Raw genomic sequence first — 26,655 nt, forward strand, 5'->3', positions numbered from 1 at the left:
GACGTTTCTGCTTGCCGGCCTGCAACGATCGAGGGGAGCCCGTGAGGACGGCACTCGAACGGGCGCGCGGGTGCGTCAAACATTAGCCGCCCCTCCTGCCCACCCAGGTTTGGGGGGCATCCCATCCTGAATTGAGACTGCCTGTCGTCGCTGCAAAACAGGGTTGTGTGGGTTGCTGTTCCCTGGCCTCTTTCTGCCCCCTTCTCAAAGGACTCCAAACATCATCAATCTCCCTCGCGCTACTGCCTCTTTTTTGATTCTTTTTTCCTTTCCTTGTCGTCAGCATCCCGTTGGCCATTGTAACCAGCCCCCCCCCTCCCAACAGGGACGACCCGATGGACCGCCAAAACACAAGCTCCAAGCGCAACCGCCTGACCAAGAGACAGCCGTCTAAAGCTTCGCGCCCGCCCACTAGCAGCCCGCCGTCGCTCTCGCTCTCGTCGTCGTCGGCTGGCGACATCCTCAGCAGCAAACGCAGCTCGACCTCGCTCCGCCGCACGCCCACGAGCAACGGCGGTGGCCCCTCCTCTCTGCAGCACCAGCACCAGCAGCAGTACCAGTACCAGTACCCTCACAAGAGCATCCACAACAACGCCTCGGACAGCTCCTTTGTCAGCTCCCACCACTTGCCTGTCCTCTCGTCTGCTGCCGCCAGCCAGCATTCCCACCCGTCGCCCGTCCTGCCGCCCGCAGGCCCGCCTTACTCGCCCGCCTTCAACAGCCCAGCTGCGGGCCCCACTTGGTCGTCGGGGTCACCTGTTGCCTCGTCTCACCACAATCAACACTTCCAGCACCAATCTTCACTACCCCTCAGTTCACAACCCAGCCGCCCCTCTGACGAGCTCATTGGCGCGCCCTTTGACGGCAATTCCATCCTCTACCACGTCGAGGCTACCAGGACTGCCGACTACTCCCCCGTCCACCAGTCGCCCTCCAGGTCGTCGCCATCAATCCGTCGCCCCGCGCCGCCGCCTCTGCTGCAGAGCCCGTCCGCCGTCGACCCGCGGCAGGTCAGCCCTGCTCTTCGGCAGTCTGCGAGCTTTTCATCCTCCGACCCACCCTCTGTCAACATGATGTCGGAGAAGTCGCAGGGCTCGCGTCCCAGCGACAGTCCGCTCGCTGGCCCGAAACGGTATTCTGACGACTCGGGCAAGGACACCAAGCCCGGCGTCTTGAGGAAGAAGTCGGGCTTCTCAGGCCTCGTGAGCACGCTGGTCGGCTCGCAGAAGAAGCCAGTCATCTCTGCACCGGAGAACCCCGTGCACGTCACGCATGTTGGCTATGATAGTAACACCGGCCAATTCACGGTTCGTCGCTGTCCTTTTTCTTTCTCCGTCACTCTCAACAATTGTGCCACAAGGGTGTCATAACCTGCGTGCATCTGCGACTTGGTGAAAATGGAAGGACCCTGCAGGTTTTCGCAATTAGTCGCTGACGGATCTGACTTGTATCCCAGGGCCTCCCGAAAGAATGGCAGCGCCTCATCGAGCAGAGCGGCATTCCTGAGAATGCCCGCCGCGAAAATCCCCAAATGATTGCGAATTTGGTCGAGTTCTACAAGGAGACGACAGAAAAGCCGGCCGAAGACCAGGTCTTTGAGAAATTCCACGACGCCAGAGCTCCGGAGTTACAAACCTCCACAAGCGGAATGTCCACAAACTCCCCAAACATGTACTCGACGAGTCACTTTGCTGGTATGTCCTCCCACGTGTCAAGTCCGCCAGTGAGTCCACGATTTCCAACTGTCATCGAAGGAAATTTCGAAAACCCTCGAGCGCCTCCCCCGGTCCCTGGATCTGGCAAGACCTATGGCCATAACCCCTCAAAAGAGCACCCGAACCTCAAGCCAAGTCGACCAGCGCCAAAGCCTCCGACATCACTACCAAACCGCTCTGCGCCGCCATCGCCCTTCCCACCCAAGGACTCTGGAATTGGTATGGGCCACCACAGCGACGACATCCCCCTCAATCAAGGTCTGCCTAAGGACAACGCGCCAATGCTTCCGGAGGAACATGTCCGATCCCGCTCAAACTCACGCGCGAACGGCCACTCCCCATACGCATCCGCTGCACCACAACCCTCGCCTGTGCCTGATCAGACATCATACCAACAACGGCTGCTCCAACAACAGCAGGAGCAGGCCATGAGTCAAGCTCAGGCCGCCATGAAAGGACAGATGGGCAGGTCGACCAGTGTTAAGCAAGGCGTGCCTGGCCAGCAGCCCCTGCCGAGCGTTCATACTCAGCCTGGGCAAGTGCCTGGAGCCAATGGGGCTGGCGCCCCAGCTAGAGGCCCCGGCACCCAACGGCGGCAAAGGCAGCAGCGTCAGAGCAACAGTATGGATGTTGTCGCTGCGCTCAAAAGGATATGCTCAGAAGGCGACCCGCGTGAGATCTACCGCGGATTCACCAAGATCGGCCAGGGCGCCTCTGGAGGCGTCTACACAGGCCACGAGCGTGGCACAAACCGGCTGGTAGCCGTCAAGCAGATGAACCTTGAGCAGCAGCCGAAAAAGGATCTTATCATCAACGAGATTCTCGTCATGAAGGAGAGCTCGCACCCCAACATTGTCAACTTTATCGACAGCTACCTCTGCGGTGGCGAACTCTGGGTCATCATGGAGTATATGGAGGGTGGCAGCCTTACGGATGTTGTCACTTTCAATATTATGACAGAAGGCCAGATCGCGTCCGTTTGTCGCGAGACTCTGAAAGGTCTCCAGCATCTGCATTCCAAAGGCGTCATTCACCGAGACATCAAGTCCGACAACATGCTGCTCTCATTGGACGGCAGTATCAAGCTGAGTATGTTCTACACTCCACCAATGCTGCTTTGTGAAAGACGACAGGATAATTAACTTGCTCGCCTCTAGCCGATTTTGGATTTTGTGCGCAAATCAACGAAGCTCACAGCAAGCGCACAACCATGGTGGGCACACCATACTGGATGGCGCCTGAAGTGGTTACCAGAAAGGAATACGGCAGGAAGGTTGACATCTGGTCGTTGGGCATCATGGCAATCGAGATGATTGAGGGCGAGCCACCGTACCTGACCGAGTCTCCTCTACGTGCGCTCTGGCTTATTGCCACACACGGCACGCCTCAAATCAAAGACGAGCAAAATCTGTCGCCCGTCTTCCGAGACTTCCTCTACTTTGCGCTCAAGGTGGATCCCGAGAAGAGAGCCTCCGCGCATGACTTGTTACGAGTAAGATGATTACCCCGCCATTGACCTCGGTGTTTCTTTTTTTTCTTGCTTCCTGATTGCGTTTCTGGCACTAACACTTTACTAGCATGACTTCATGAAACAATGCGTGGACCTGCAACAGCTGTCGCCTCTTGTCCGCGCTGCCAGAGAAGCACGCCAGGCTGAAAAGGCTCGCAAGGGGCAGTAGAGGTCTCGCCGAGCACCACCAATAGTGCAGTCAGCCAACATGACCAGGCGCCAAACTAAGCATTCCATATTCATTTTCTTTTGGGCTAGCGAATTGCGGAGACCTTTGGCTTTCAGTTGCACGATTGCGCCGTGACGCCAACCTTCGACTCTTGACGAACAATCATCCTTGGCCGCAGATTTGGCCTTTGCGATATTCTTGTCGAGCTTTTCGACTGCTCAGGCACGAGCACTACCAAAGTCCTTCACGCCATCTCGACATTTATAGAAGCGGAGTGTTTGGACGATTTATGATTTCTTTTGCCCAGGGCCACAACTTCTAAGCAGAGCTCGTCTTGACGCAGCTCTATAGACGATGATTTTGCAGACGGTGGGGCCGAGAGTCTAGGAATTTATCCTAGCCTCTCACCCACTGTGCGCCAAACGCCCCCACCGTGAGCGAACAAGCAACATTTGTTCACCAACAAGCTGATTTACAGCGGAAGGCCCCTTTTGTGTGTGCATTTTACAGAACGATACCAGATTTCGGAACAACAATGTGGCCGATAAGTTTGTCATTTCGAGGAAATACGCGTGGAAGGAGCGACGGTTGGTGGCCTTCGGTTCTTCAGAGACGGCCCTGCTCGGTTGTCACGGAAGCAGTTTTCCTACAAGGCACGCACGATATAGAGAGCAAGCAAGCGGGACCTGGAGCGCGAGGCACCAGGTTGGATGCAATGAACATACGCAGATGCATGTGTACATAGGAAACCCAGCTGTTTTTGTCCAATTTCCCACCGGGGCAAATAAGGAGGGGACGGGCATTGCGAAGGATATCCGCGAGATGAGATGATGACAGCTGAAAAAGGATGTGATGAGAAAAAGAGAAAATAAGCGTCGCATTAGTGGAAGTGCTCGTTGAGTAATGTATCTCGCGTGAGACCTACTAACAAGGGCCTGTCCAGCTCGTGGTGCTGAGATGCTCGCACCCATGGATTGGCCCATTGGCAGGCAGATCCCATCGGATTGCTTGCTGGTCGACTCACTCTCCCTGTCGGACGCACACTCTCACCGAATGCTCACACGTCCCATTTGCTTGCAGTTGCACAAACGCGATTTTCCAGAGACACCAACTGAATACATCTATGTAATCTAGAATGTGTCCACTTATGTATCCAGACCATTTTGACCCGTAGTCCGTCCTGCTCTAGCTACACACATCTACACTGCCGTCTATCTGATAAAACCCCAGAAAGTCCCGGCCGACTTCTGCCATTTTCCGCCCCCCTCCCAGTCCAGATCGAAACCAAAACGCCGAGCGCCATTTGTGCAGTGCAGAATCCCTCAAAAGACAAGAGTCTCGCACGGCGAGAACTGGTACATGAGTAGTTCATCATCCGCGTACGGGACACATTCGCTGTGTCCTCAAAAAGTCTGTTGGCACAACTTTGATCTTAGTAGCAAGTGTAGCCACCGTCGATCTTGTAGTCGGCGCCGGTGACGAAGCCAGAGGCGTCAGAGGCGAGGAAGACGCAGAGACCGTTGAGGTCATCGACCTCACCCAGGCGAGCCTGGGGGGTCAGGGAGCGCCAGATCTTCTTCTGGGCCTCAAGGGCGGGCACGCGGTTGAGCGCAGTATCCATGTAGCCAGGGCTGATGGAGTTGACACGGATGTTGTACTTGGCCCACTCGGCAGCAATAGACTTGCCAAACTGGATGACACCAGCCTTGGAGGCATTGTAGCAGCTCTGCTCCTGGGGGTAGTTGACAATGCTACCGCTCATGCTAGCGACGAGGATGATGGAACCCGGCTTGCCAGCAGTCATCATGGCACGGCCAACAGCCTGCGACATGAGGAAGCTACCAGTCAGGTTGATGTCGATGAGGCGGCGGAACATGGCGGGGTCGTAAGTCTCGGCCTTGATGTTGGAGTCGGCAATACCGGCCGAGTTGATGAGCACGTCGGGGGCACCGTACATCTCGACAACGGAGTCGACGGCGGCGTTGATGGCGTCACCATCACGAACGTCAACCTTGAAGAAGGTGACGGGAAGGCCAGTCTTGCGGTGCAGCTCCTCAGCGGACTCGTCGCCGAGCTGCTGGTTGGCATCAAAGATGACCAGGGCCTTGGCACCAGCCTCGGCGCAGGCACGAGCCATGTGGTTGCCGAGACCGCGAGCACCACTGCGAATTCAAGTTAGTCATGGGCTCTCCCCTATCGCGCAAGCAGTCTTTCGGAGATCCCAGCTTACCCAGTGACAATGACAACCTTGTCCATGACGGTCATCTTCTGCATCATGGGGGGCATCGAGTCGTAGACCTCGCGGGTCAGGGGAACGACGTCGGCATCCTCAGGGGAGGGGAAAGGAGTGGGCTGGGCCTTCTCGCGGTTGACGGGGATGCTGTAGTGGTCGCTGGACGAGGCGCCAGAGCCCTTGGCATCGGGGGAGTAGTTGGAGACGGGAACCTCAGTCTCGCGAACGACGTCGCTCTTCGCGCGGAACGCCGTCTTGGCGAAAGTGCGCTGCGCAGCAGGGAATGCGCGAGCCGCAGGGCTGGCGGTGGTGAAGAGGGGAGCCGCAGCTCGGGAGAGGCGGAGGGCAGCGCGTCCAGACATTTTGTGGACTGTGGGAGTTCGGAGACGGGCGGTCGGCGAAGTAAGGTGTGATTAGGGGTTATCTGCAGGGAGAGAAAACATATGTCAGTCTAACAGGTCTCCATGTGGGGGGATTGCTCCAGGGCAATGGTTCTTGATTTTGCATACAAGAGAAACAGGTCGTAAAACCAACGTGACAGTGTGGTGGCCGATGCAGTGATGGACGGGATGAGATGAAGGGGAGGAACAGGGAGGAGAAGAAAAGTACCGACCAGAGGCAGGACGGGTTTATTAACGAGAAACTGGAGGGCAACTGGCAATCAGCAATGCTCGTGGGGGCAAATATGGACCAGGAGGGCAATGGCGTATATAGTTTGACCAAGAGACGGGAGGCAGTGGGCACGTTCCGAGCTCGGTGGCCGCGAGAGCAGCAGAGGCGGCCGGCGGTGAGATCGTCGTGGAATGAGGAGGGCAGGGATCCGGAAATCTCCAGCTGGTCACACGATGGAGGGTTTGATTATGCCAGCTGGACCGTGTTTCCAGGCCGCATCCATCGTGGGCGCAAGGCCAGGCGTGATCCCAGCCAGGGAAGGGTGCGGCTCTGGCAGGAAAAACAAAAGTCAGGTTCGGCCAGAGGCCGAGATTGTATCGTACCTTTTTTCTGTCCCAAGGCTAGAAGCTCGCCGTCAAGCTTGCAAGCCGTCGCGCAGATCTTTATCGTCGGGTTGCGAGGGAGGAGAAGGTGCCTGGTGCACTGAACGGGTTTTGGAAAAACACAAACGAGGTTCGCAATGCTGTAAGCTTACGGGCTGTGACGATGATACGACAGGCGAGAATGGGAAGAAGGAGCAACGAGGCTATGGTGAACACCGACGCCCAGAGCGCTTCCTTGATGCCTTTTAAGTCAACAACAAACAGGCCGGTGGGACTTGCCAATCCCCCGCGCTCGCGCTCAAAAGATTTGCCTCTCCGTCTGTCCCTCGTGCTGCGTCCGGCCATCCCCCATCACCGTCCGTCTGCTCGCTGACGACACCCACGCCGAGGTCGCTTCCCCTCCAACCACCAGGAAAAAGTGGTGTTTATTTGCCATCAGCACATCGAAAAGTGGGCTCCCACCAACAATGACATCGCCCCCTGCCCACCTGGGCAGCCACCGGCAGCTTGTCAGCACAACACGCCTCGAGTCAGCTCCACCTCCTCTGAGGGCAATCGCGCGCCCCGGCCTTAAGATCCTGCGGCTGGCCAGTGGCCTTCCGTCCTGAGGGTGGGTGCTGTGCTGTGCTGCACAGCTCGGCCGCCCAGGGGTCCAGCACACAGCAAGACCGCCGCCACACGAAGGGTCCAAGCCGAAAGCAACCCGCTTTCCCCCTCGCTCGCCGCTCTACCTCGTCGCTCACTCCGGCTGGGCGATTGGGACTGGCAACTGCTTGCGCCGTGGCCCCCCTGCTATTCCGCTCCAGCAAGTGGCGAGTTGCTGCCGTTGCGACTCTGCAGAAATGCCAATTGAGCCAGGCACAGGGTCCAGCTGGGTCTGAGTCGGTCTTTGCCCACAACTTGGGCTGAAAAAATTTACTCTCGTCCACTCTTCCAAATGGCCACACTTTTGTAACGGCGCTCGCACCCACCCCGAGAGACCACGCACCCATGCTCCCCGTCGATCTGGGCCGCCGCGTATCCCGGTATGTAGTCGACAATGTGGGCCGTGGAAGCAACTTGGAAGCCGGCGCCACGCCCAGCAGCCGTGGCCATCCCCTGGGAACCCCCACTCCAGCTCTGCAGCCCAGACTTCCGGAACGGCAGCTCCCAAACAGCACCCTTGCTTAGTGTCTTCGCGTCCAGTGCCAGGTTGGAGCACAGCATGTTGACCGCTGCGAAGCAGGAGACGCATCGCTTGCAGAGATCATGCTGCAAGACATCTTTGCTGAGTCGCACGGGGGGGTCAGCGATACTCGGGGCACCGGTATTGCGGTACTTTCCTGTCCAGTGGAGCGCATACCACGGCATCGCCAGCCACCGTGCTGCGTAAGGACGAAACTACCAGTACTACGTACAAAAAGACAGTTGTGGGTATTATGTCTTGGAACACGTCGTGGAATCAAGCAAGTACCCACCTCGCAGGCCATCCGGATGCCCAGCCGGTGAGCCAGCATCACACCGATACTCCGACATGCCACAGCAGCCCTGTCTCCAGTGGTCATGTGGTCAATAATTCAGCCATGGTACTGCTGAGGCATAGTCCTGTGCACACAAATAGTCGAGGTTGTGCCCCAGGTCTCATTTCGGATCGTGGGGCCAGCCTCGTTCGCCGGCCAGCATGCAAAGCCCCTTTTCTAGCCAAGGGGGCCAACCACGCCCCAGGTCGTGAATAGAGCCCTACAGCGCACCACAAGAAAGTGGCCGTGGCGTTTGGCTGGGGGACAATAGTTTGTTTGGTCATCGATTCGAGCTTTTACGAGCGTAATTGAGAAGTGAGCATCAGCAGGTGCGCACCGTCGACTGCACGCTAGCTCATACCCGAATATATCAGTCATGATGCTGCTTTGAGGGACTCAACGAGAACGCAAATGGGACCCGACGGCCATTGACGTGCGTGCGTCACTATCCGGAGACTGCAATCAGACATGTCGAGGCCACACTTGATGCAGGGCCAGGTGAGCGTTGAAGTTCCAATGTCATGCTAATGCGTCCGTCTTGCCTTTTCAGTGTCATTCATTGTAAGTGAAGCATGTTGGTCTCGATTTTGTCAAAGTCGCCAGCCAGTCTGCCTCCTCAGCCCCGGGACCGAGACCAGGACTTGAGCACGAGAACTTTGAGCGACCGACCGGCTACAGAATTCCAGCAAGCATGAACACCTTGCTGGCCGTCTCTGAAACAGCTGCCTCCTGCGGCACAACACGACGACGGCGAAAAGGTTTGTGGTTGCATCCAGGTTGGATGGAATGCGGCCATCCATGGATGTCTTGGATCCAAGTGTGGGGAACGGCACAAGGGGAGCTACCCCAAAAGACTGGCGCTTGTCACGGTCCCGGAGCTACACACGCATGGTGGCCCTGGCGGCGCGCCCACGGAAGCCTCCCGCCAGGCCGGGGCCTTCATGCTCATGGTCGGTCCCAAGCACCAGCTCCGCAACGACGGGACGACCCCCACTGACTCTGCTGCTGGCTGCTGCACCAAGCGAGGTGAGTGGGCGCATTTTGATTTTCGGAAGCGGTGTGTCACTGACCACAAATTGCTGACTGGGCGGAACTAGGTGACAACCTTAAGCGACACGGCTGTCTGGTCCTAAGCTTGAGTTTCATGGCGCCGTGTGTTTCTCACCAGAACTGTGCGCACGTGCATGATTGGCCCTCATTGGGACTCTGCACGCATTATGTACGGCACACTATTCATTCGAGGGACAGCTGGTGCGCCTCTTGCAGAAGCAGCTCGATCCCCAAGTCCTTATTTCTGCTCGGCCTCAGGAGTTGTTCAGGTGTGTAAAAGTGTCCTGTCGTTACGAATACTGCGCTCCTTCGTGGGTTAACCCCACCTGCGCCCCTCCCGCCTGTCGTGAAGATCACCACGACGACGTCAGACCAGGGCAGGAGGCGTCAATGGCTGCACTCGTGCTTATCAACCGAAACGAGAAGCCCCGTCTACGCACACAACATGTTGCGTCATGCAAGCTTATCATTGACAAGTTCTCAGCCGTTTGACAGCTTGTCCTTTACGGTGATACTGCCAGGCCATGTCGTCACATACATACTCAGGTTCTCAGCTCATGAAGCTGGCAAAAGTCTAGGCCGGACTTGGAAGCAAGTGATTGGCGCCGTCCCGCTTGAAATCACATGTGACAACAACCTTCAAGAACAAAGGCAAGCAAGCAGCAATAGGGGTATCAATTCGGGCTCGCGCCATCTCGAAGGGGGAAAGGATGCATCTCCAGGGTCCAATAGCACTGCTCCACGTGACCAGCTTTTGCAACAATCTTTGTACATATTGATCTCAAGAACCAAAATGACGTGCATAACAAGGCCGCGAGTCGTCAAAACCTTGAAGACAAGACCATGCCGATTATGAGATGGACGTCTTTCGGACGGAACCCCTGCCTAATTCTCGAGTCAACCATATTTACACGTGCCAGGGGCAGATAGATGACTGCCAGCTTAGTCGGCGTCCCACAGAGCACGGCTTCCGCTCCCTGCATGCGTGTATAAATATGCATCGCGCGACTGTTTCCGGGGATCTGAGGCACGGCAAGGAATATGCTATCTAATGGGTCCTATCTCCCGGAGGTCTCTCAATCTCGTCGTTGATACATGAACCATGCAGCTGGCGGCAGGGCTGCTCGGAAATGTAGACTTGTGATAATTTCTTTCCCGTCCAGGGGTTAACATCCTGACATGCGCCACATTCAACAAGAGATTTCAAAAAAGACTTTGTTACCCGGGAGAGGGCCAAAAATGTCCAAGTCTTAAGAGAGATCTTACGTGGGACTGGTTCGGCTATGACAATCCTGCCGGGGTTGATCTTGATGCCCCTGCCACACTTGTGCTTTAAATATCACAGCTCTGCTTATGGCGGATGTGATTTAGGCCACTCCAGTCTCGGATCTAATTTCAGACACCCTTTCCTGTAGATGTCCATATGAGATGGCGTCAGATCTGTGCATTACGTCCTTGTAAGTGAACCGCGGATCAAAATGGATCAGAATCATTTCGACAAAGACTAATGAGAACCATAACCGAGAGCCGAGGCGTGATGGTCTCTCCCCTTGGGCCCGGCTGTTGTTCATTCCGAACCAGCTCGCGGTCGAGATAGTGGCCGACATCCCTGGCATGTCCTGGGGGTTGGACAAGGAACACAAGTCCATCCAGAATGCCAGCTCGATTGTGCCTCTAAACCCACGGATCGACACCACGTCTGCCGCCCCTCGTGGATGGTGTTGAGCAATTCAAGGATACTGGCCAGAGCTCATAAAGATATTACTTGTGGTATGAGACTATGAAAACCTGTTTTAACCGCTCGTACAAGCATGCAACCACACACAACCTCTACTCTTCACCAAAGGAGCCAAGGTCCATGTAGCCCAAGGGTTCGCTCGACTATCAAGCCCAGCCGCATCTCACTTTCACATCGTGGGGTTAATACTCCGCCGGCAAGCTAGCTCCCAGCCACATTCAGTCAGTACTGTATGGATCGTTGTAGAAAGAGATAACATGGTCCGGATGCTCACCTCGACATGGATTCCCACAGAGGTGGATGTAACAAGAGCTCTGCGATGTGTGTCAAGCATGCAGCGATGCATACTTGCCTCACGAGAACTACTCTTGAGGCGGACGTTCTTGAGATGTCAGCCTCCCACTGAGCCACCACTAACCGGTTCGGGGGTCTCCATGCTAGGCAAGAAGAGTGATTGTGCACATGATCGCTCTTTGGCGGGCATATGTTTTAAATAGAGGTTATCGTGGATTTGGTCTACGTGTGTTGCTCAGGTGTTTGGTGGGCCTTGATCCTGGCAGCGCTAGACAATTGCCGTTTCGATTTCGTAAAGCCACGTGAGAAGCTACTCGAGTAAAATACTGCCTGACGGCGCCTTGAGGGAGAGGCAATCAAGAATGACATGGTGCGTATTTTATGCTTCGGATGATTCTCTTTCGCGGTTGATACCTATCAAAGAGCATGTCCCGACAAGAAGGACGCAGAAAATGCAGAGAAACCGTACTCTACCCTGAAGATCAGGACTTTTCGCCTTTATATATTAAAAAAAGCAGCGCTGAGCAACCATCAAGAGAAGCTGTCGATGACATACAAACCAAGAGACGACTCTGTCTGGCCAAGAACAAGTGTACTCGATTTTGGTTGCCTTTTGAGGTTCCATTGCTGCAACTTGACCTGTTCAAATCGTACGGCAGCAACTTTTGATGGCTTCCATCGCATGAGTAGTGTTTAGCAGCGAGATAGAGTTCACAAGTGAAGATGATCAGACAATCATCTGAATCGGAGGGGCGGAACTCAACACTTCGAGGAGACGCCTTACAGACGGCTGTTGCCGCGCAGCCAGGCCAACTCGGAAACGTTTCAGGCTATATCCCCAACACACCATGTACGAACCTGTGGCGCGGCTTTGTGACACGCAGATGTCTTATTGCTCATATTCCACGCACGATGCCTGGCCCTTGAGGGCTACATGGGGGAAGAGGTAGTAGTTATAATAGGTACAGTGGCAGTCTCCATGCAGTGGGACATATCAGTTGACCGGGACGCGGCGTTCTTTTAGTCCGACCACATCTTCCACTAGAGGAAGGCTGTGATTTCCGACCTGGCGTAACGGGCCGGCAAAGCGGCACGGTCAACATCACAAATGGTTATACCCATGCACTTCGGGCACCCGGTCTGGAGATATGTTGCTTTGCGAAGAGACAGCAACAACAATAACAACAACAACAACAACAACATGCGCACAGGACCGAACCTGATGGTGAAATGATGGGATCATGAGCTGGACCGACAGACAGCAGTTTTCAGGTGGGGGGGCAATCTGTGTAATCATACACTTGTCATTTGCAACGCTATGCGGCATCGCTAGTTCCGTGACTGTAACCAGGGTCCGAATATTTCGCTCTCGTTCGAGGAGTTTCCTATCAATGGAACCCGTTAGCGCCCGCCCATCCGATTATGGTCTTTGCCGTCCTCGAAAGTAATGCAATCGTGTAGCACAACATTCCATGGTTCATGCCAATGTTTCTCGTAGGACTATCTCAAGTATGTAGGGCCTGTTTCCTACGCTATGTTTTGGTTCCATTGGTCTTTTGCAAGCAGGAGCTCTTCGGCGCATGTCGAGCCTGTTGGGAACGACTTATCCTCGCAGCATAGCCTTTTAGACCCGTGTGCTATCCTGCCAGCATGCATCGCAAAGCTCATATGCTTATGCGGTTGTGGCTGAGCAGCAGGCCAAACATTCAAGCGTGCATGCAGATGTACGAGCATGCAGAAGCGGAAAGGGTGCGGCAGACCCTACGGCATGCTCTGAATGAAGGTATGCTGACATCTGCTTACCTTAGGGTTCTTCGATTGGCTGGACTGAAGGTGCCTGAGCTGTTCAGTGTAGCCCGACTTCCTTGAGGTACGTGCTCACCAAACGTGGTCTGACTTCAGGCGGTTGGCGCATGCGATGCATCAAAGCTATAATTGTCCTGTGGTGACAAGCTTAATTTTGATCTGAGCGAACAGCAGGCGCAAGTCGATCGTGCCGGAGGTGTACAACCGTACGCTGATTTGTCGACAACGAGAGACAATCTGCTAATCAACTCAACTGGAAGTATTATTGTGTCTCGGGTATGCGACGATGACCAGGGTGCCTGCAGGCGATGACGCACGAGTGGCATTCGGGTCCTTGACACGACAAGACCTTGCAACAACCAGTGGGCTTCCTTCCTTCACGCGTAGGGGCGAGATCCGCGAATGGCATTGTCCACGCACTCTGCAGCCGTGCCACGTTGGCACGGCAAGACGTGGACAACTGATAGCATTGCACGACTGTCAACCACGCGGCGACCCGTGATCCTGTCAACGCACAATGCAAGGAACAGTCGGTTTCGACTGGCCGATGCGAATGCGGACTGCGAAGCGAGCACTATTGAGAGCAGTGCGGGTGCCAGTGGGGAGAAGTGCTGTTGCTAGCCCAGCAGCTGGGAGCGCGTACCATACACACTAACTACACTACTTACGCAGTAAGCCAAGCCAGCGGGCTCTCCACCATTGCCAGGGGTGCTATTTCGACTGCGGTGGTCGTCGTCATGGCACAGCGGCGCCATGGTGGGGGCGGCGGTGTGGGAGGCGGTCTGGCGCAGCTGGACAACGGTGGTCGATGGTCATTGAGATAGGGACAGTCAGCTGGCATCAGAGATTGAGTAATGGCTGATATAAGAAGATGAGAGAAGGGTCGAGGCGATGGGATTGTGACGCTGTTCTGACGGCAAGACGAGCCACGCGGGACCGGGGCACCGAAACAGCTCTGTCAGACCTGGGGACGGAAAGCTTGCAAGTTGTTGTGAGATTGAGGCGAGGGCAGCGGGCGGGCAGGTGGGGCAAGACCAAATGAATGCGGAGAAGTTCAAGGCCACTCTGGCCCGGCCAGCGGGGCCATGCAGCAGATGTGCCGATGCAGAGGGGCTGCCGCTGCCAATGCCCATCGAGATTGGCCACAGCCTCAGGCACCACCACGGGCACCTTCTGATTACTGCAGTCCAGTGGCATGAGAGATGCGCGACTGTTGCACACAGCAAACTGGAGAGCTCCGAGGGCGAGCAGAGATCACACCGACGGGACGCCAGGGCCAGCATTGGGACTGCCAGGTGGACAAGCCTCCCTGGGCGTCTTCTGGCTCCAGCCAGCCATGCCATGCCCCTTCCGGCAGCGACAGGTGCCCCACGCGCAGTCCAGGAAGGGCTGCCATCTAAGCGTAAGTTAAGAGTCTGGCACAAGGCGCAAGGCACCAGGTACCGCCAGACACTGCGACGGCTGTGCACTCTAAGTTTGGATCAATATGCCGCCCGGTCTAAGGCTGCTGACGGGAACGGTTGCAACAGCGAGCTGTAAGCAGATCGCGCACGCTCGAACAGCAGTAAGGGTCAGGTGCCGCCGGTTTGTAGTAAGGGCTTCTCTATCTGACGTGAAGCACAGGCACCGCACAGGCCAACAACCTCAACATCGTGAGATGGGGAATTGGAAACGGCAATCCATTGAGGGGGCCAGGGCTTGAGGGGGACCCAATCTCGATGTGAAACGGAGCCGCTGCAGAGATGAAGAGGGCAAAAGAAAAGAGAGAAAAAAACCCCATGCGTCGCGGAGCAACCAGCCGAGGCCACACACGACGATGCAATCCTGCTTCGCGACGTCGAGGGACTGTGCAGGAACTGGGAAACGAGAGCTGTCAACCCTGCACCAGTGGCTGGTGTCATCCACCCACACCCATTTGATGCCCTCTGGCTACGCCGGCGCTACCAGCCATCGTATTCAGGGCAGGCCCCCCATAGCCGTTGCCGTCCGATGCGCGCTGTGCCCGTTCCTGGCCCATCGTAACTGGCCTTGCCGCCGACGCCGCCGCTGCTACTGCTGGTGGTGGTCGCGCGACCGTGCCTGTCTTTCAAAGGCCTCAGCCGGTGATCCATCACCCGGGCACTTCTGATCCTCTCCTGCCATCTTCTCTGCTTGTCGCGTGCCTGCTGCCGATTTTCTTGACCTCTGTTGGTGTCCGTCTGCTATCAACCCGGGTCTGCCGTCGCTCGCCAAGGCGTCCCGCTCCCTGGTCCTTCCTGGCACAAAGAACTCGCCCGCTCACCCCTCACTGCCTCGACACAGCCGCCAGCCATTTCTTCTGCGCTTGCCAACCCCCCTCGCCTGCGGTTCAAGACTTAGCACCACGCCTCTCTGCACGGGCAGAACTATAGACAACACAACAACCAGCCTGGCGGGTAGTCCTTCCTAGGTGGTGGCACAGGTCCTAGCACCACACAGGTGAGCTTGTACTCCCCTCACGCGAGCAGCAGCGGCAAGGAACGCGGCAGTGCTCACGCCCAGCACACGGTTGTGTCATAAGCCTTACGCCCAACCAAGGAAGAAGGGGAGATAACACTCGAGTGACAGTGTTAGCTGGCAGCGCAGTCCCCCCTGGGGTACGGGTGTTACCCGCACACTTGGTCCTGTTGCAGCGCAGCAGCAGCACCAGCTCCCGCCAATCGCCTGCCGCCGCTGGCCCAGCATGGCCTCCGCCACGGCCCAGCACGCCCAGAACCCGCCGCACGAGCAATCAGCGGCCTCCCCACAGCGCAACCACCTCCTCCCGTTGCACTCTCCCCGGAAGCCGCAGCAACATCAACAACAACAACACCATCATCATCGCAATTCCACCTACGACCCGGTCCGCAACCCGCAGCCATCGTCGTCGTCCTCTCGTCGCCACAGCCGCCACGGCTCTTCCTCTTCCTCCTTCTCCCGTGCTGCCCCTCCCGACTCTCCTGCCAAGCAAGACCATGACCCTGCTGGTGTAGCCCGACACTCCTCGACCAAGCACTCGTCGTCGTCAGGCAGCAAGAGGCACTCGAACCCTCCCCTCGCCCCAATCTCCACACGAGCACCCGACTCAAAGGGCGTCCATCGTCGAAGCAGCACTCGCTCCAACTCGTCGCGCCACGGTGAGCACCGCGACCGTCGCCATCCCCACGCCGACATGGCGGGCTCCACCGCTGCAGCTGCTGCTGCGGCAGAGCCTCTCCCTCCTGTCATGCAGGCGGCGGCAGAGGCTCGCGCAACGGGTGCCCGTACAAAAACAACGCGCACCTCAATCCCTACGCAATCAGGCAAATGGATACTCGGCAAGACTATTGGCGCCGGAAGCATGGGCAAGGTCAAACTTGCCCGCAAGGAGGACGGGTCCGAACAGGTAAGGGTGATTTTCCCAAAGCAGTCCGCCCGCGACGCTCAGCCCTTTCTGCGTCACGCCGATGGTTCCGAGGCTCGCCTGTGTTATACAGTTTGCGAGATGGCATGATGCTGGCACGCTCATCCCCTTATTTTCCCCGGAAACCATCCAGGGGTGTACACACCCAGCCTTTCCATTCAAGCTGGAAAACCCATCGGTGGCTGACATCTCATCTTCGAGCAGGTTGCTTGCAAAATCATCCCTCGCGGATCCACCGAGGATAACCACCAGTCTCGTGCTGAAAAGGAGCGAGCCGATCAGTCGAAGGAGATCCGAACTGCACGTGAGGCAGCTATTGTTACACTGCTGGACCACCCGAATATCTGTGGACTGCGTGATGTAGTGCGCACCAACTACCACTGGTACATGCTGTTCGAATATGTCAATGGTGGCCAAATGCTCGACTACATCATCTCCCACGGCAAGCTCAAGGAGAAACAGGCCCGCAAGTTCAGCCGGCAGATCGCAAGCGCACTTGACTACTGCCACCGCAACAGCATCGTCCACCGCGACCTCAAGATCGAAAACATCCTCATCAGCAAGACCGGCGACATAAAAATAATCGACTTTGGTCTGAGCAATCTGTTCTCGCCACGTGGGCATCTCAAGACTTTCTGTGGCAGTCTATACTTCGCCGCGCCCGAACTGCTCCAAGCCCGAGCCTACACTGGACCTGAAGTCGACGTGTGGAGTTTTGGTATCGTGCTCTATGTGCTGGTCTGCGGCAAGGTTCCCTTTGATGATCAGAGCATGCCTGCCTTGCATGCCAAGATCAAGAAGGGAACCGTCGATTACCCTGGCTGGCTCTCAAGCGGTAAGTCTACGACTCGAAATCCACATTCCTTATCGTGCTCCTGTGGACTAACACAGTGCTACAGAATGTCGTCACCTCTTGTCCCGTATGCTCGTGACTGACCCAAAGGCACGCGCGACGATGCATGAGGTGCTAAATCACCCTTGGATGATCAAGGGCTACAACGGGCCACCAGAAAATCATCTTCCAACACGCGAGCCCCTGACCCTTCCCTTGGACCAGGATGTCATCAGCGCTATGACAGGTTTCAACTTTGGACCTGCAGAGGCTATCAAGAGCCAGCTTACACGTCTGGTCGATTCCGAGGAGTACAAGAGAGCTATCTCAATGCTTCAAAAAGAAAAGGACCTGCCGACTCCGTCTAGAGATATTGAGAAGAAGCGCGGATTTGGTTTCGACTTCTATAAGCGAAGGAACTCGTCAACAAGCCGTGACAATCTGACAGCACCGAGCACTGAAGCGTTGCAGCTGGGTAGTGACCCGCTGAACGCCTTCAGCCCCCTCATCTCTGTTTACTACTTGGTCAGGGAAAAACAAGAGCGAGATAAGGTTGAGACAGTGCCCAAGTCTCACCCGCCAAAGAATGTGGCAGAGACTCCTATGCCAGAGGTCGTGCCACCTCCAGAGGCGCATACCAACACAGCAACCTACGAAATGGCCGGAGAGAGGGCTACTGGGGGCAGGTCACGGCCACGAGCGAGAACCCATGGCGAGGACGATGCGCCGGAAGAGATCAAGCAAGATCGTCTTGCACCTCCCACCCCAAGCGCTGCCGAGACGCCGGCTGATGCGCCCATCAAGAAGGAGAGCACGGCCGCCGGCATTCTCCGACGATTCAGCACCCGCCGTCGCCGGGAGCCGGAAAGATTGGACAAAGACCGCTCCCATCCCCCGGTTGTCCAGGTACACTCGCCGGCTGTTGAGACTCCTGCAACACCAACGATGCCTCGCAAGAGCTTCAGCATTCGCAAATCAAGACGTGATCGCGATGAGCACCAAGGAGCCAGGCTCAGATCCGGCAGCAGCCAGCCTCAACACCGCGACCTGCTAAGCCCACCAGCATCCGCTGGAGGAGCTGGTGCGAGCGGCAAAGGCCTTGGTCGGTCCACGAGTGTGAGCTCGGCCGACTACCGACGGCGACCGTTTGGATCTGCAAGCAGAATCGCGAAGGACCCCCCGCCTACCAGTGGCTCAGATCAGTCGAACACCGAGAAGGCAGCACCTGAGCAGCCCAAGGAGCGACCCACACTAAACAGCCGCGCTGCTTCCATGAGGGCGAAATCCCTGGGACATGCCCGAAGGGAGAGCATCCAGGCTCGTAGAGCACGGAGAGAAGGTGCCAAGGCAGCTGACGTGCCTGAGGAGACGGACCAGGAAGCGGGCGAGGCCAGCGGCAACTCTGCCGAGCGCTTGGATGAGTCTGAGCTTGCTAAGCCAGTCTTCCTCAAGGGCTTGTTCAGTGTTTCGACAACATCCACCAAGTCTGTGACTGCCATTAGAGCCGATGTCAAACGCGTCTTGAAGATGCTCGACATTGACTACACGGAGATACGAGGAGGATTCAGTTGCCGCAACGCTCCCAGCGTTCTCCTCAAGAAGAGTCAAGAAGCTCCCTTGAGTCCGGCAGCCACCCCAGGCCACCGTCCGCGCCTGAGTTTTGGCTTCCGACCTGATAGAGAGCGGGAGGAGATTAGAGAGATGGATAAGGCACCGCCCACACCCCGAACTCCAGGCAAGGCGCCCGCTGAGCGAGGCGATTCTACCTCGGAGCTCTCGGAGCAGGAAGACCACCGCCGAGACCCATCCGGGTCGGCACGACGGGTGCCGGGCGAGACCACCACCCATGTGCAGAGCGACCTTGGCGATAGCAAGAGGATGGCGTTTGAGGTGTTGATTGTCAAGGTCCCCCTCCTGTCGTTGCACGGGCTGCAATTCAAGAGGATCGAGGGCAACACCTGGCAATTCAAGAACCTTGCGGATCAGATCCTCAAGGAGCTGCGCCTGTAATGCAGGTGAGCAGAGTGGAATCTGGAGCACGAGCAATCTGGTGAATTCGACACGACTGCATCAAGATGGAGCGATAGCGGGTTTGTCGTGTTATAATGTTCAAGCATTCGCGCAGGAAGGAGGCTTTCATTTTCTTTTCCAGGCCATGGACTGGCAGCACAACAACAATAACATAGAGCGCACCGAGCATGAGCATCTTTTTATAATTCTTCATATTACTACTTTTGCTCCTTTCTCGTCCCACCAACCATGTCATCCTTCCCAATTTGCAATCTTGACCACGCGGGGTCTAGTCAGTGAACCACAGGTCTCAACCGTGAGGATCGGACTCCATGTAGCATGCACTACTACGTGTGCGGTCTTTGTCCGTGATGCGATTTACTCCTGACCGGTTGTCCCCATGTCTGGGACGTAGTCGGGGACGTTGATCCAAGGTGGCGGCGCACCACCGCTGTGTACCTTGCAGTATCTTGTCGTGCTTGCCTGCTTGACGTTTGACACGAGACTTTGATTTGGTCTGATTCGACAGGCGGCTTGCAGCGTGCCAGAAGTCAAGACATGACGGCAGATGTTGCTGCACTGGTCGAAAGGGTGCAAGTGCTTATCTCCAGCAAGGTTGTCCATGAAGGGTGAGCAAGTTGCGTAAAGTATCTTGGTATCTAGTGGGCAGTGGTGTGGTGCTGGGTAGTGGCAAGCATGGCAACGATCTGCAGCTCCAAGTCGGGTTGCGTTCCAGTCAAGTCTGCCTCAAGAACGACGACCAGCGGCAGGGAGCGTACTGCTGACCCAGGCTGCCTGGCTCAAGAGGTGACCACAGTCCAAGGCCTCAGTCACCAGCCAGTTTGGTTGCAAGCAAGCCTTTGATTGCCGGGACCGGGCCTGTCTGGACGGCACATGGATGATAAGCGCAAGTAGCCTGTGTGATGTGTGAGCACAGATGGCCAGCTAGGAGCGCCCCCCAGTTCCGATCGAGACAAGCTGGTGCCCTTCCCCACAGCCAGAGGCTCCAGCCCAATGCCCCCCCTCGGCAGCTCCCACGCCCACCCACGCGTGGCGGACTGGGTGCAGGACAGGGCAGGATCCAATCTGGCTCTTGTGAGCCTGGCATGGTCCTGCCTGCCAGCCCGCCAGCCGTGAGTGACCACGACGGTGCCTCCCCCACACACCGCAAAAGCCAACTTCCACGACATCACGCACCTGCCACCAAGACACGCATCTCATTCCTGCCCGCTCCAGCAACACCAAGGAAGCCGCGCCGACACCTTACACGCACAGCCGCTCCTTTCCGCCCCAGGCCCCAGCCAGACGCACGCTTTTACACGGTCCTCGCCGCCGCCGCAGTTCTCGTCTTCTTCGTCGGGTCTCTGCTGCGCGTCCCTGCCCGCTCCGACTCTCCCTCCCTTGCGCCGCTGCCAGCGCAACAGCACCTCACCCCAGCTGCGGCCACGATCGCCTCTGCCTCTTTCTCTGCCTCTGCCGCTGCCACTGCCGCAAGAGACACGAGCCACCCCAGCCCGAACCCCATCGCCCTTCCAGCACACGCCCGCACGAGCATGCTCCCGAATCCAAACATGTATGCGCATCACCAGTACCATCCGGCCCAGCAGGAGCAGTCCTGGATGCACCAGCAGCCCGGCCACCAGCACCAGGCCCAGCAGGCTGCCGCCGCCGCCGCCGCTCAGCAGCAGCACTACTCGCGCATGGCCGCCAATGCCGCTCACAACTCGTCCGTCAACACCGCCATGGCCGCCGCCGCTGCCGCCGCTCAGGGCGCCGCCCACGTCCAGGACCCGGGTCTCGACAACGTCTCCGAGGACAACCGCCGCACCCTCAACTACATTGCCGACCTCCTGCGCGAGGACACGCGCGAGGCCGCTCTTCTCGAGCTCAGCAAGAAGCGCGAGCAGGTCCCCGAGCTTGCCCTCATCCTCTGGCACTCGTTTGGTGTCATGACCTCGCTCATGCAGGAAATCATCTCCGTCTACAACCTCCTCAACCCCAGCCAGCTCACTGCTGCAGCCTCCAACCGCGTCTGCAATGCCCTCGCCCTCCTCCAGTGTGTGGCCAGCCACAACGAGACCCGGACGCTCTTTCTCAATGGTAGGTAATCGAGATGGGAACCAGGCCACGTCTTGTGGATCAAAATTGACTGACGCGGCCGTTGTGCCATAGCCCACATTCCTCTGTTTCTGTATCCGTTCCTCAACACGACCTCCAAGTCTCGCCCCTTTGAGTATCTCCGACTTACGAGCCTTGGTGTTATTGGCGCCCTGGTCAAGAATGACTCGACAGAGGTGATCAACTTTCTCCTCACGACCGAGATCATCCCGCTATGTCTCCGTATCATGGAGACTGGCTCTGAACTCAGCAAGACCGTCGCCATCTTCATTGTCCAGAAGATCCTCCTCGACGACAACGGCCTCAACTACATTTGCGCCACCTATGAGCGGTTCTATGCAGTCGGCACCGTCCTTAGCAACATGGTGGCCCAGCTCGTCGAGCAGCAGACTGCTCGTCTCCTCAAGCATGTCGTACGCTGCTTCCTGCGACTCAGCGACAATGCTCGAGCACGTGAGGCTCTGCGTCAGTGCCTCCCTGAGCCTCTCCGCGACGCAACCTTCAGCGCTGTATTGCGCGATGATGCAGCTACAAAGCGCTGTCTTGCCCAGCTGCTCATCAACCTGTCCGACACAGTCATTGAGCCTGGGTCGAGCGGTCACCCGGGTCTGTAGAGCCTCGGTGGCCACCCATATTTGCTTATTCGAACCCTGTTCCTCGTGTCTTCGAACACGTAGAACTCCTCATCATTAATCATCATCATCATCACCCATGGCATCACAGCGTGGCGCAGTTGAACGAGCAAGACGAAACTTTCTAGACTTTTGTTTCACGAATGGTATACCCGGGCGTTATGCTAACTTTCATTCCGGTACATTCCTTAACTTTGAACAAGCAATAGATATAGGCCACGGCATATCCCGGAAGAGGTACGCAGTCGTCTGATATCATATGTATTTCAAAACCTGGTGGCTCTTCGAGAGAAGCTTCTACGGCTTTCGAAGGATATAGTAATGCGGTTTTTGAGCTCGAACGGTCCCGCACGTAGGCGTTCTTGGTCGCTCAGCTGGGATGGCAGGCAGGAGGGCAGGCAGGACGGCGGTGGCGGTGGAGATATGACTGCGGGATGTGCATGGAGCTGCCATGGACTGCACTGGCTAAGTCTAACGCATAGCTCATGCTCGCGACTGCCACATCAAAAGTCTCAGTCGCCAGAGAGAGCATGGGCTCGCCGTATCGCGAGCCGTGAGAGCATATACTGAGAAGCCAGAGGAGGCATATGGAAGGGGGAGGGAGACGGGATGTACGCTTACTGGTCGAAGTACATTTGGCATTTTCAACGGTAAATTGGGCAACGCGGGACAGGCGTCAAAAGAAGGGTTGGGTTCTTTTTTGTTTTTTTGTTTTTAGGCTTACTTTTCGTTTATCGCTGGGTGGTGTATACCGCTGGGTTGTCCAGATGCCATCTAAACGACGAGGGAGCAAAATGATGGCTCGGGCAAAGGCAGTACAAAAGGAGAATGATAGTGTATTACCTACCATGACGTACCCAATTCTGGCCAAATGTGCATGTTGATGGCCCAGTCAAGAACTCTCTCGAGGACGTCGCCGCGGCAGGACCGGAAGCTCTTCGGTAAGTGCCACACGAGTTTGATCATTTCGCATTTGCCGTCTTTTGCAACAAACATGCACGTGCAACACAAATAAGGCCAGCTATACACAACAATTATGTAACTCATTCCGGGCTCAATATGTTTCATGATGATTGGTTCAGGATGGCTCTCAAGATTCCCAAGAAGACTATATATATCCAGTCCATGCATTCAAGCAAGAAAACGCCGGCAAACAACAAGTACACGCTCGCGCGAAAGTGGTATTTGGGCGGTAAAAAGAAGCCAGCGAGATGGTCACGCAGAATAGTCAAAGCCCAACGACGACACGCCTATAAGGGAAAAAAAAATACAAAGCCGAAGGCCAGAGCCAGGCAAGATGCATCCTCCAGAGTCGTCGTGAGCATGAGGCCGAAGCCAAAGGCGGGGCGCGGGATGAGGACGAGCTTCCTAAGCTCCGTGCTCAGCAGCCTGGATGACCAGCACACTGGCTGTGAGGTTACCAAAGACGAGCTGCTGTCCCAGCACGCCGACCGTCTTTTGCATGCCGTCTTGCACGGGGTTGCTGCTGCTGCCCTCGGCCGCTGCGGCGGACCGCTGGTGGTGCTGCAGCACCTGGTGCCGACGTGCGACGACGACAATGTCTCCCGCGTTGCGCGGGTTCTGGCCGACAACCTCGCTGGCGGCCTTGACGGCTGCCTGGGCCGCGGTCTTGCTCGAGACACTCTGCTCGGCAAACTTGACGCGTGCGGCGAGCTCGTTGGGCAGCGACGCCTGCAGGGTGCTGAAAAGCGTGGCATCTTCTGCGAGGCTATCGACCACGGTGGGCTCTTTGGACATGGTGCCGTCCGCCGCGGCAGCGGGCGGTGCCGGCGAGATGTCGTCGGTGCCTGCATCGGACAGGGTGAGGTGGACGATGGTGGCTTGGATGAGAGGGTTCTTGGCGATCTGAAGCACGAAACGCAAGGCGGCCCTGTCGTCGTCACCGCCAATGTACGGGAAAAATATGTGGTGAGACTTGTCGACGTTCGGCAGGACCGCGACTTCCCGGTTGCTGCGCAGCGAGACGATACTCTTTGAACGGGTCAGACCTGGGCGCTCGGTGGCAGCAGTGTTGCTGGAGTCGTTGCTAATGAAGATTCCGGTGGTACAGACGGCCTTGGCAAATACGGACTGGATAAAATCCAGGTGAGAGCCAGGATCGTACCGACCTTCCGAAGACACGCGGAATGGGACCGACTGGTCTTCCGTGTTGCTACCAACTTGGCTCCACGGCACAAGGACAAAATCCGACTCCTGGCTTGTAGCATGCGTGACGACAGTATCGGCATACAAGCTCTCCGGTGTGACCACGACGTTGCCGGAAAATGCCAGGTCGTGCAGTCGGGAGAAGGTGCGGAAGGCGTTGATGACGGGGTCTCGCTTGGCATAGTCTTCGGCCTTGGTGACCTTCATGACGGATGATGTGCGGTCTGTGAGTTCGAGAATGCGCAGCGCGTGGACTTCGAGGGGCCGCGCTCTGGGCACCACCGTGTTCACGCCATCGCTAGCATGAGCGTCGTGCTCAGTCGCCGCGAGAGGGACTTCCTCCACACCCAGAATCGACAGAAAGGTAAATGTGCTGGGAAGGCTGTCGAGGCGCAGGTACACAAGGATACGCTGCATTTTGGTCTTGTGCAGCTTCTGAGCCGACTCGGAGAAGCTAGTATCATCGTGGACGATAGGATTGCCGTCCCAGTCAATTTCGCCACGCTTCCATGCCTCGAGCTTCTTGCGATACCAGGGAGGGTAGAGCCACTGTGTAAGTGGCGTTGTCGTGAAGGTTGTGACAAGCGCCATAACAACGAACATGGTGAAGGTCTTTTGGTCCAGGATGTTGGCTTGGAAGCCAATGTTCTGTGTACGATGTTAGTTTTGAAGGACTGATAAAGTTGTGTGAAGAACAATATCGGGGGGAGACTCTACATACCAGAACGATGAGTTCGACCAAGCCCTTGCAACTCATCAGACATCCAATAGAGAAGCTTTCTCTCCAGACAAGGTTCATGGCCCGAGCAGCGAGGGTGCCGCCAATGATCTTGCCAGCAAAAGCGACGGCAATGACGGCAACGACGTACGCCCAGGTGAGCCCGTCATTCAGAAGACCCAAGTTGGTGTTGAGGCCCGAAAGCGCAAAATATAGCGGCAAGAAAAGCGCGGAGATGAGATCTTCCATGCGTTCTGTGACCTTGATGGTGAAACCTCCCTCATGTGGGCAAATGAGACCAACCAGAAACGCGCCAAAAATGGCGTGAACGCCGATGATGCCTAGAGCACAAAGTCAGCAGGCCGGAACTCGAGTGCATGTACGATATAGGGGAAGGACTGAGACTTACTTGTGAACCATGCCGAGATGAGGACGAGGAGGAGGGTGACCACAATCATGGACTCATTTGGTCCATTCTGGATCGCACCCTTCCTGCGCAAGAGCCAGTGGAAGGCGGGACGAACGGCATAGACAAGAAACAGCGCCCACCCAGTCGCGACCAAAAGGACCCAGAGAGCAGCAATGCCGGACCCGTTGTTGACGAGGGCGACACAGAGAGCCAAGAGAACCCAGCCGACGACGTCATTGCCAACACCAGCAGCCAGGACAGTGACGCCTACCGGGGTGCTGAGCATGTCGAGCTCGGTGAGGATGCGGCAGAGGACGGGGAAGGCAGTGATGGCAAGGGCGGTACCGATGAAGAGGCCAAAGACGGCAAAGCTGATGTTTGACTGTGTCTGGTCGTGGAAGTTGTTGTAGAGACCGACAGCGATGCCGTACCCGAGGGCAAAGGGGAGGGCCATGCTGGCGGCGCCGACGCTGGCAGCGACACGCCAGTTGCTGGTGAACATGCGGATGTCGACCTCGAGGCCGATGAGGAAGAGGAAGAGGAGGAGGCCGAGGTTTGCCACATTGTTGAGGACGACGATGGACTCGGTTGGGAAGATTTCCTGGCGGAAGCCGGGGATGCGCATGAGGACGGAAGGGCCGAGCATGATGCCGCCGACAACCTCTGCGATGACGCGGGGCTGCTTGATGTAGGAGAGGGGATAGTGGAGGATGCGGCAGAAGACGATGATGATGACGGCCTGGATGATGAAGAGCGTGATGGGCTGCGAGGTTGAGAAGGCATTGGGCTTGATGCCCTCGAAGATGCCGGCCTGGGGAGGGGCGGTGGTGCCGTTGGTGGCCGTGCCGCCGGCTGCGTGGACAGAAGGCACGACAAGCGCGGCGGCGGCGAGGGCCAGGGTACGGGCGGCCCGTGAAGTCGTCGCCATGGTGGAGAGTTGGCTTCGAGAAGCTCAACGATGTCGTCGTCGTTGTCGAACGGACGAGGTGGAGGATGAGAGAGCCGGAGAAGCGGCCGAGAGCTGGGTTAAAGATGGGGGCTTGTTATCAGCGGAGGACCCTGTAGGACGCGCCCCAGGCCGGGGGGAGCAGCGGGTCTGGGGGGAAGGCTGCAGGTGTGGGTGGGTGAGGTCGAGGGCCAGAAGGGCCTCTGAGCGGGCGTGGGCAGGGGTGGCGGATTAAGCTCAAGCACTGACCGCCGTTGGTCAAAGGGCCTGGAGAGGCACCTCTGGGGAAGTCATGTGGTGTGCTAATCGCAGTCTGGACAAACAATCAGCGGCCTGGAATGGACTGGACTGCACCACCCGCGCCAAGGGCAGCCAAGCCCGGCTGCGTCGTCATGGCCCTTTGCCCAGCAAGTCG

General features: G+C 56.9%; 9 protein-coding genes across 9 annotated transcripts; 5 read left to right on the forward strand and 4 right to left on the reverse strand.

Moving 5' to 3' along the window:
• Positions 1–335: 335 nt before the first annotated feature.
• Positions 336–3,394, forward strand: B0I36DRAFT_344034 (uncharacterized protein; the record flags this gene model as incomplete). The annotated part of the gene is made up of 4 exons (XM_046156221.1): positions 336–1,307; positions 1,457–2,804; positions 2,873–3,207; positions 3,293–3,394. 4 exons carry the CDS (start codon positions 336–338, stop codon positions 3,392–3,394), a joined length of 2,757 nt encoding a protein of 918 aa, XP_046018314.1.
• A 1,432-nt stretch (positions 3,395–4,826) lies between these two features.
• B0I36DRAFT_357590 (uncharacterized protein) lies at positions 4,827–5,989 on the reverse strand (the record flags this gene model as incomplete). The annotated part of the gene is made up of 2 exons (XM_046157822.1): positions 4,827–5,556; positions 5,625–5,989. 2 exons carry the CDS (start codon positions 5,987–5,989, stop codon positions 4,827–4,829), a joined length of 1,095 nt encoding a protein of 364 aa, XP_046018315.1.
• A 106-nt stretch (positions 5,990–6,095) lies between these two features.
• B0I36DRAFT_7708 (uncharacterized protein) lies at positions 6,096–6,939 on the forward strand. Its single transcript, XM_046163347.1, has one exon. The coding sequence runs from the start codon at positions 6,202–6,204 to the stop codon at positions 6,724–6,726; it is 525 nt and encodes a 174-aa protein (XP_046018316.1). The 5' UTR covers positions 6,096–6,201; the 3' UTR covers positions 6,727–6,939.
• Positions 6,940–9,125: 2,186 nt separating this feature from the next.
• B0I36DRAFT_7767 (uncharacterized protein) lies at positions 9,126–10,283 on the forward strand. Its single transcript, XM_046163356.1, has 3 exons — positions 9,126–9,147; positions 9,219–9,440; positions 9,656–10,283. Exons 2-3 carry the CDS (start codon positions 9,306–9,308, stop codon positions 10,025–10,027), a joined length of 507 nt encoding a protein of 168 aa, XP_046018317.1. The 5' UTR covers positions 9,126–9,147; positions 9,219–9,305; the 3' UTR covers positions 10,028–10,283.
• A 2,073-nt stretch (positions 10,284–12,356) lies between these two features.
• B0I36DRAFT_310305 (uncharacterized protein) lies at positions 12,357–12,939 on the reverse strand (the record flags this gene model as incomplete). Its single annotated transcript, XM_046152236.1, has 2 exons — positions 12,357–12,422; positions 12,503–12,939. A coding segment is annotated over one exon (204 nt), but the record flags the coding sequence as incomplete, so codon positions are not given.
• A 2,234-nt stretch (positions 12,940–15,173) lies between these two features.
• Positions 15,174–15,820, reverse strand: B0I36DRAFT_310310 (uncharacterized protein). Its single transcript, XM_046152237.1, has one exon. The coding sequence runs from the start codon at positions 15,710–15,712 to the stop codon at positions 15,551–15,553; it is 162 nt and encodes a 53-aa protein (XP_046018319.1). The 5' UTR covers positions 15,713–15,820; the 3' UTR covers positions 15,174–15,550.
• B0I36DRAFT_310311 (uncharacterized protein) lies at positions 15,801–19,475 on the forward strand. The gene is made up of 3 exons (XM_046152238.1): positions 15,801–16,391; positions 16,614–17,244; positions 17,309–19,475. The coding sequence occupies exons 1-3, from the start codon at positions 16,179–16,181 to the stop codon at positions 19,249–19,251; spliced, it is 2,787 nt and encodes a 928-aa protein (XP_046018320.1). The 5' UTR covers positions 15,801–16,178; the 3' UTR covers positions 19,252–19,475.
• A 1,329-nt stretch (positions 19,476–20,804) lies between these two features.
• Positions 20,805–21,983, forward strand: B0I36DRAFT_371019 (cell differentiation family, Rcd1-like-domain-containing protein; the record flags this gene model as incomplete). Its single annotated transcript, XM_046159976.1, has 2 exons — positions 20,805–21,351; positions 21,424–21,983. The coding sequence occupies 2 exons, from the start codon at positions 20,805–20,807 to the stop codon at positions 21,981–21,983; spliced, it is 1,107 nt and encodes a 368-aa protein (XP_046018321.1).
• A 1,056-nt stretch (positions 21,984–23,039) lies between these two features.
• On the reverse strand, positions 23,040–26,277 carry B0I36DRAFT_379277 (K+ homeostasis protein Kha1). Its single transcript, XM_046160757.1, has 3 exons — positions 25,295–26,277; positions 24,889–25,226; positions 23,040–24,815 (listed from the first exon to the last, which is right to left on the reverse strand). Exons 1-3 carry the CDS (start codon positions 26,220–26,222, stop codon positions 23,370–23,372), a joined length of 2,712 nt encoding a protein of 903 aa, XP_046018322.1. The 5' UTR covers positions 26,223–26,277; the 3' UTR covers positions 23,040–23,369.
• Positions 26,278–26,655: the final 378 nt, after the last annotated feature.

Source organism: Microdochium trichocladiopsis (genome assembly GCF_020744255.1).
Source record: "Microdochium trichocladiopsis strain MPI-CAGE-CH-0230 chromosome Unknown B0I36scaffold_1, whole genome shotgun sequence".
In the NCBI taxonomy this organism is placed as follows: domain Eukaryota; kingdom Fungi; phylum Ascomycota; class Sordariomycetes; order Xylariales; family Microdochiaceae; genus Microdochium; species Microdochium trichocladiopsis.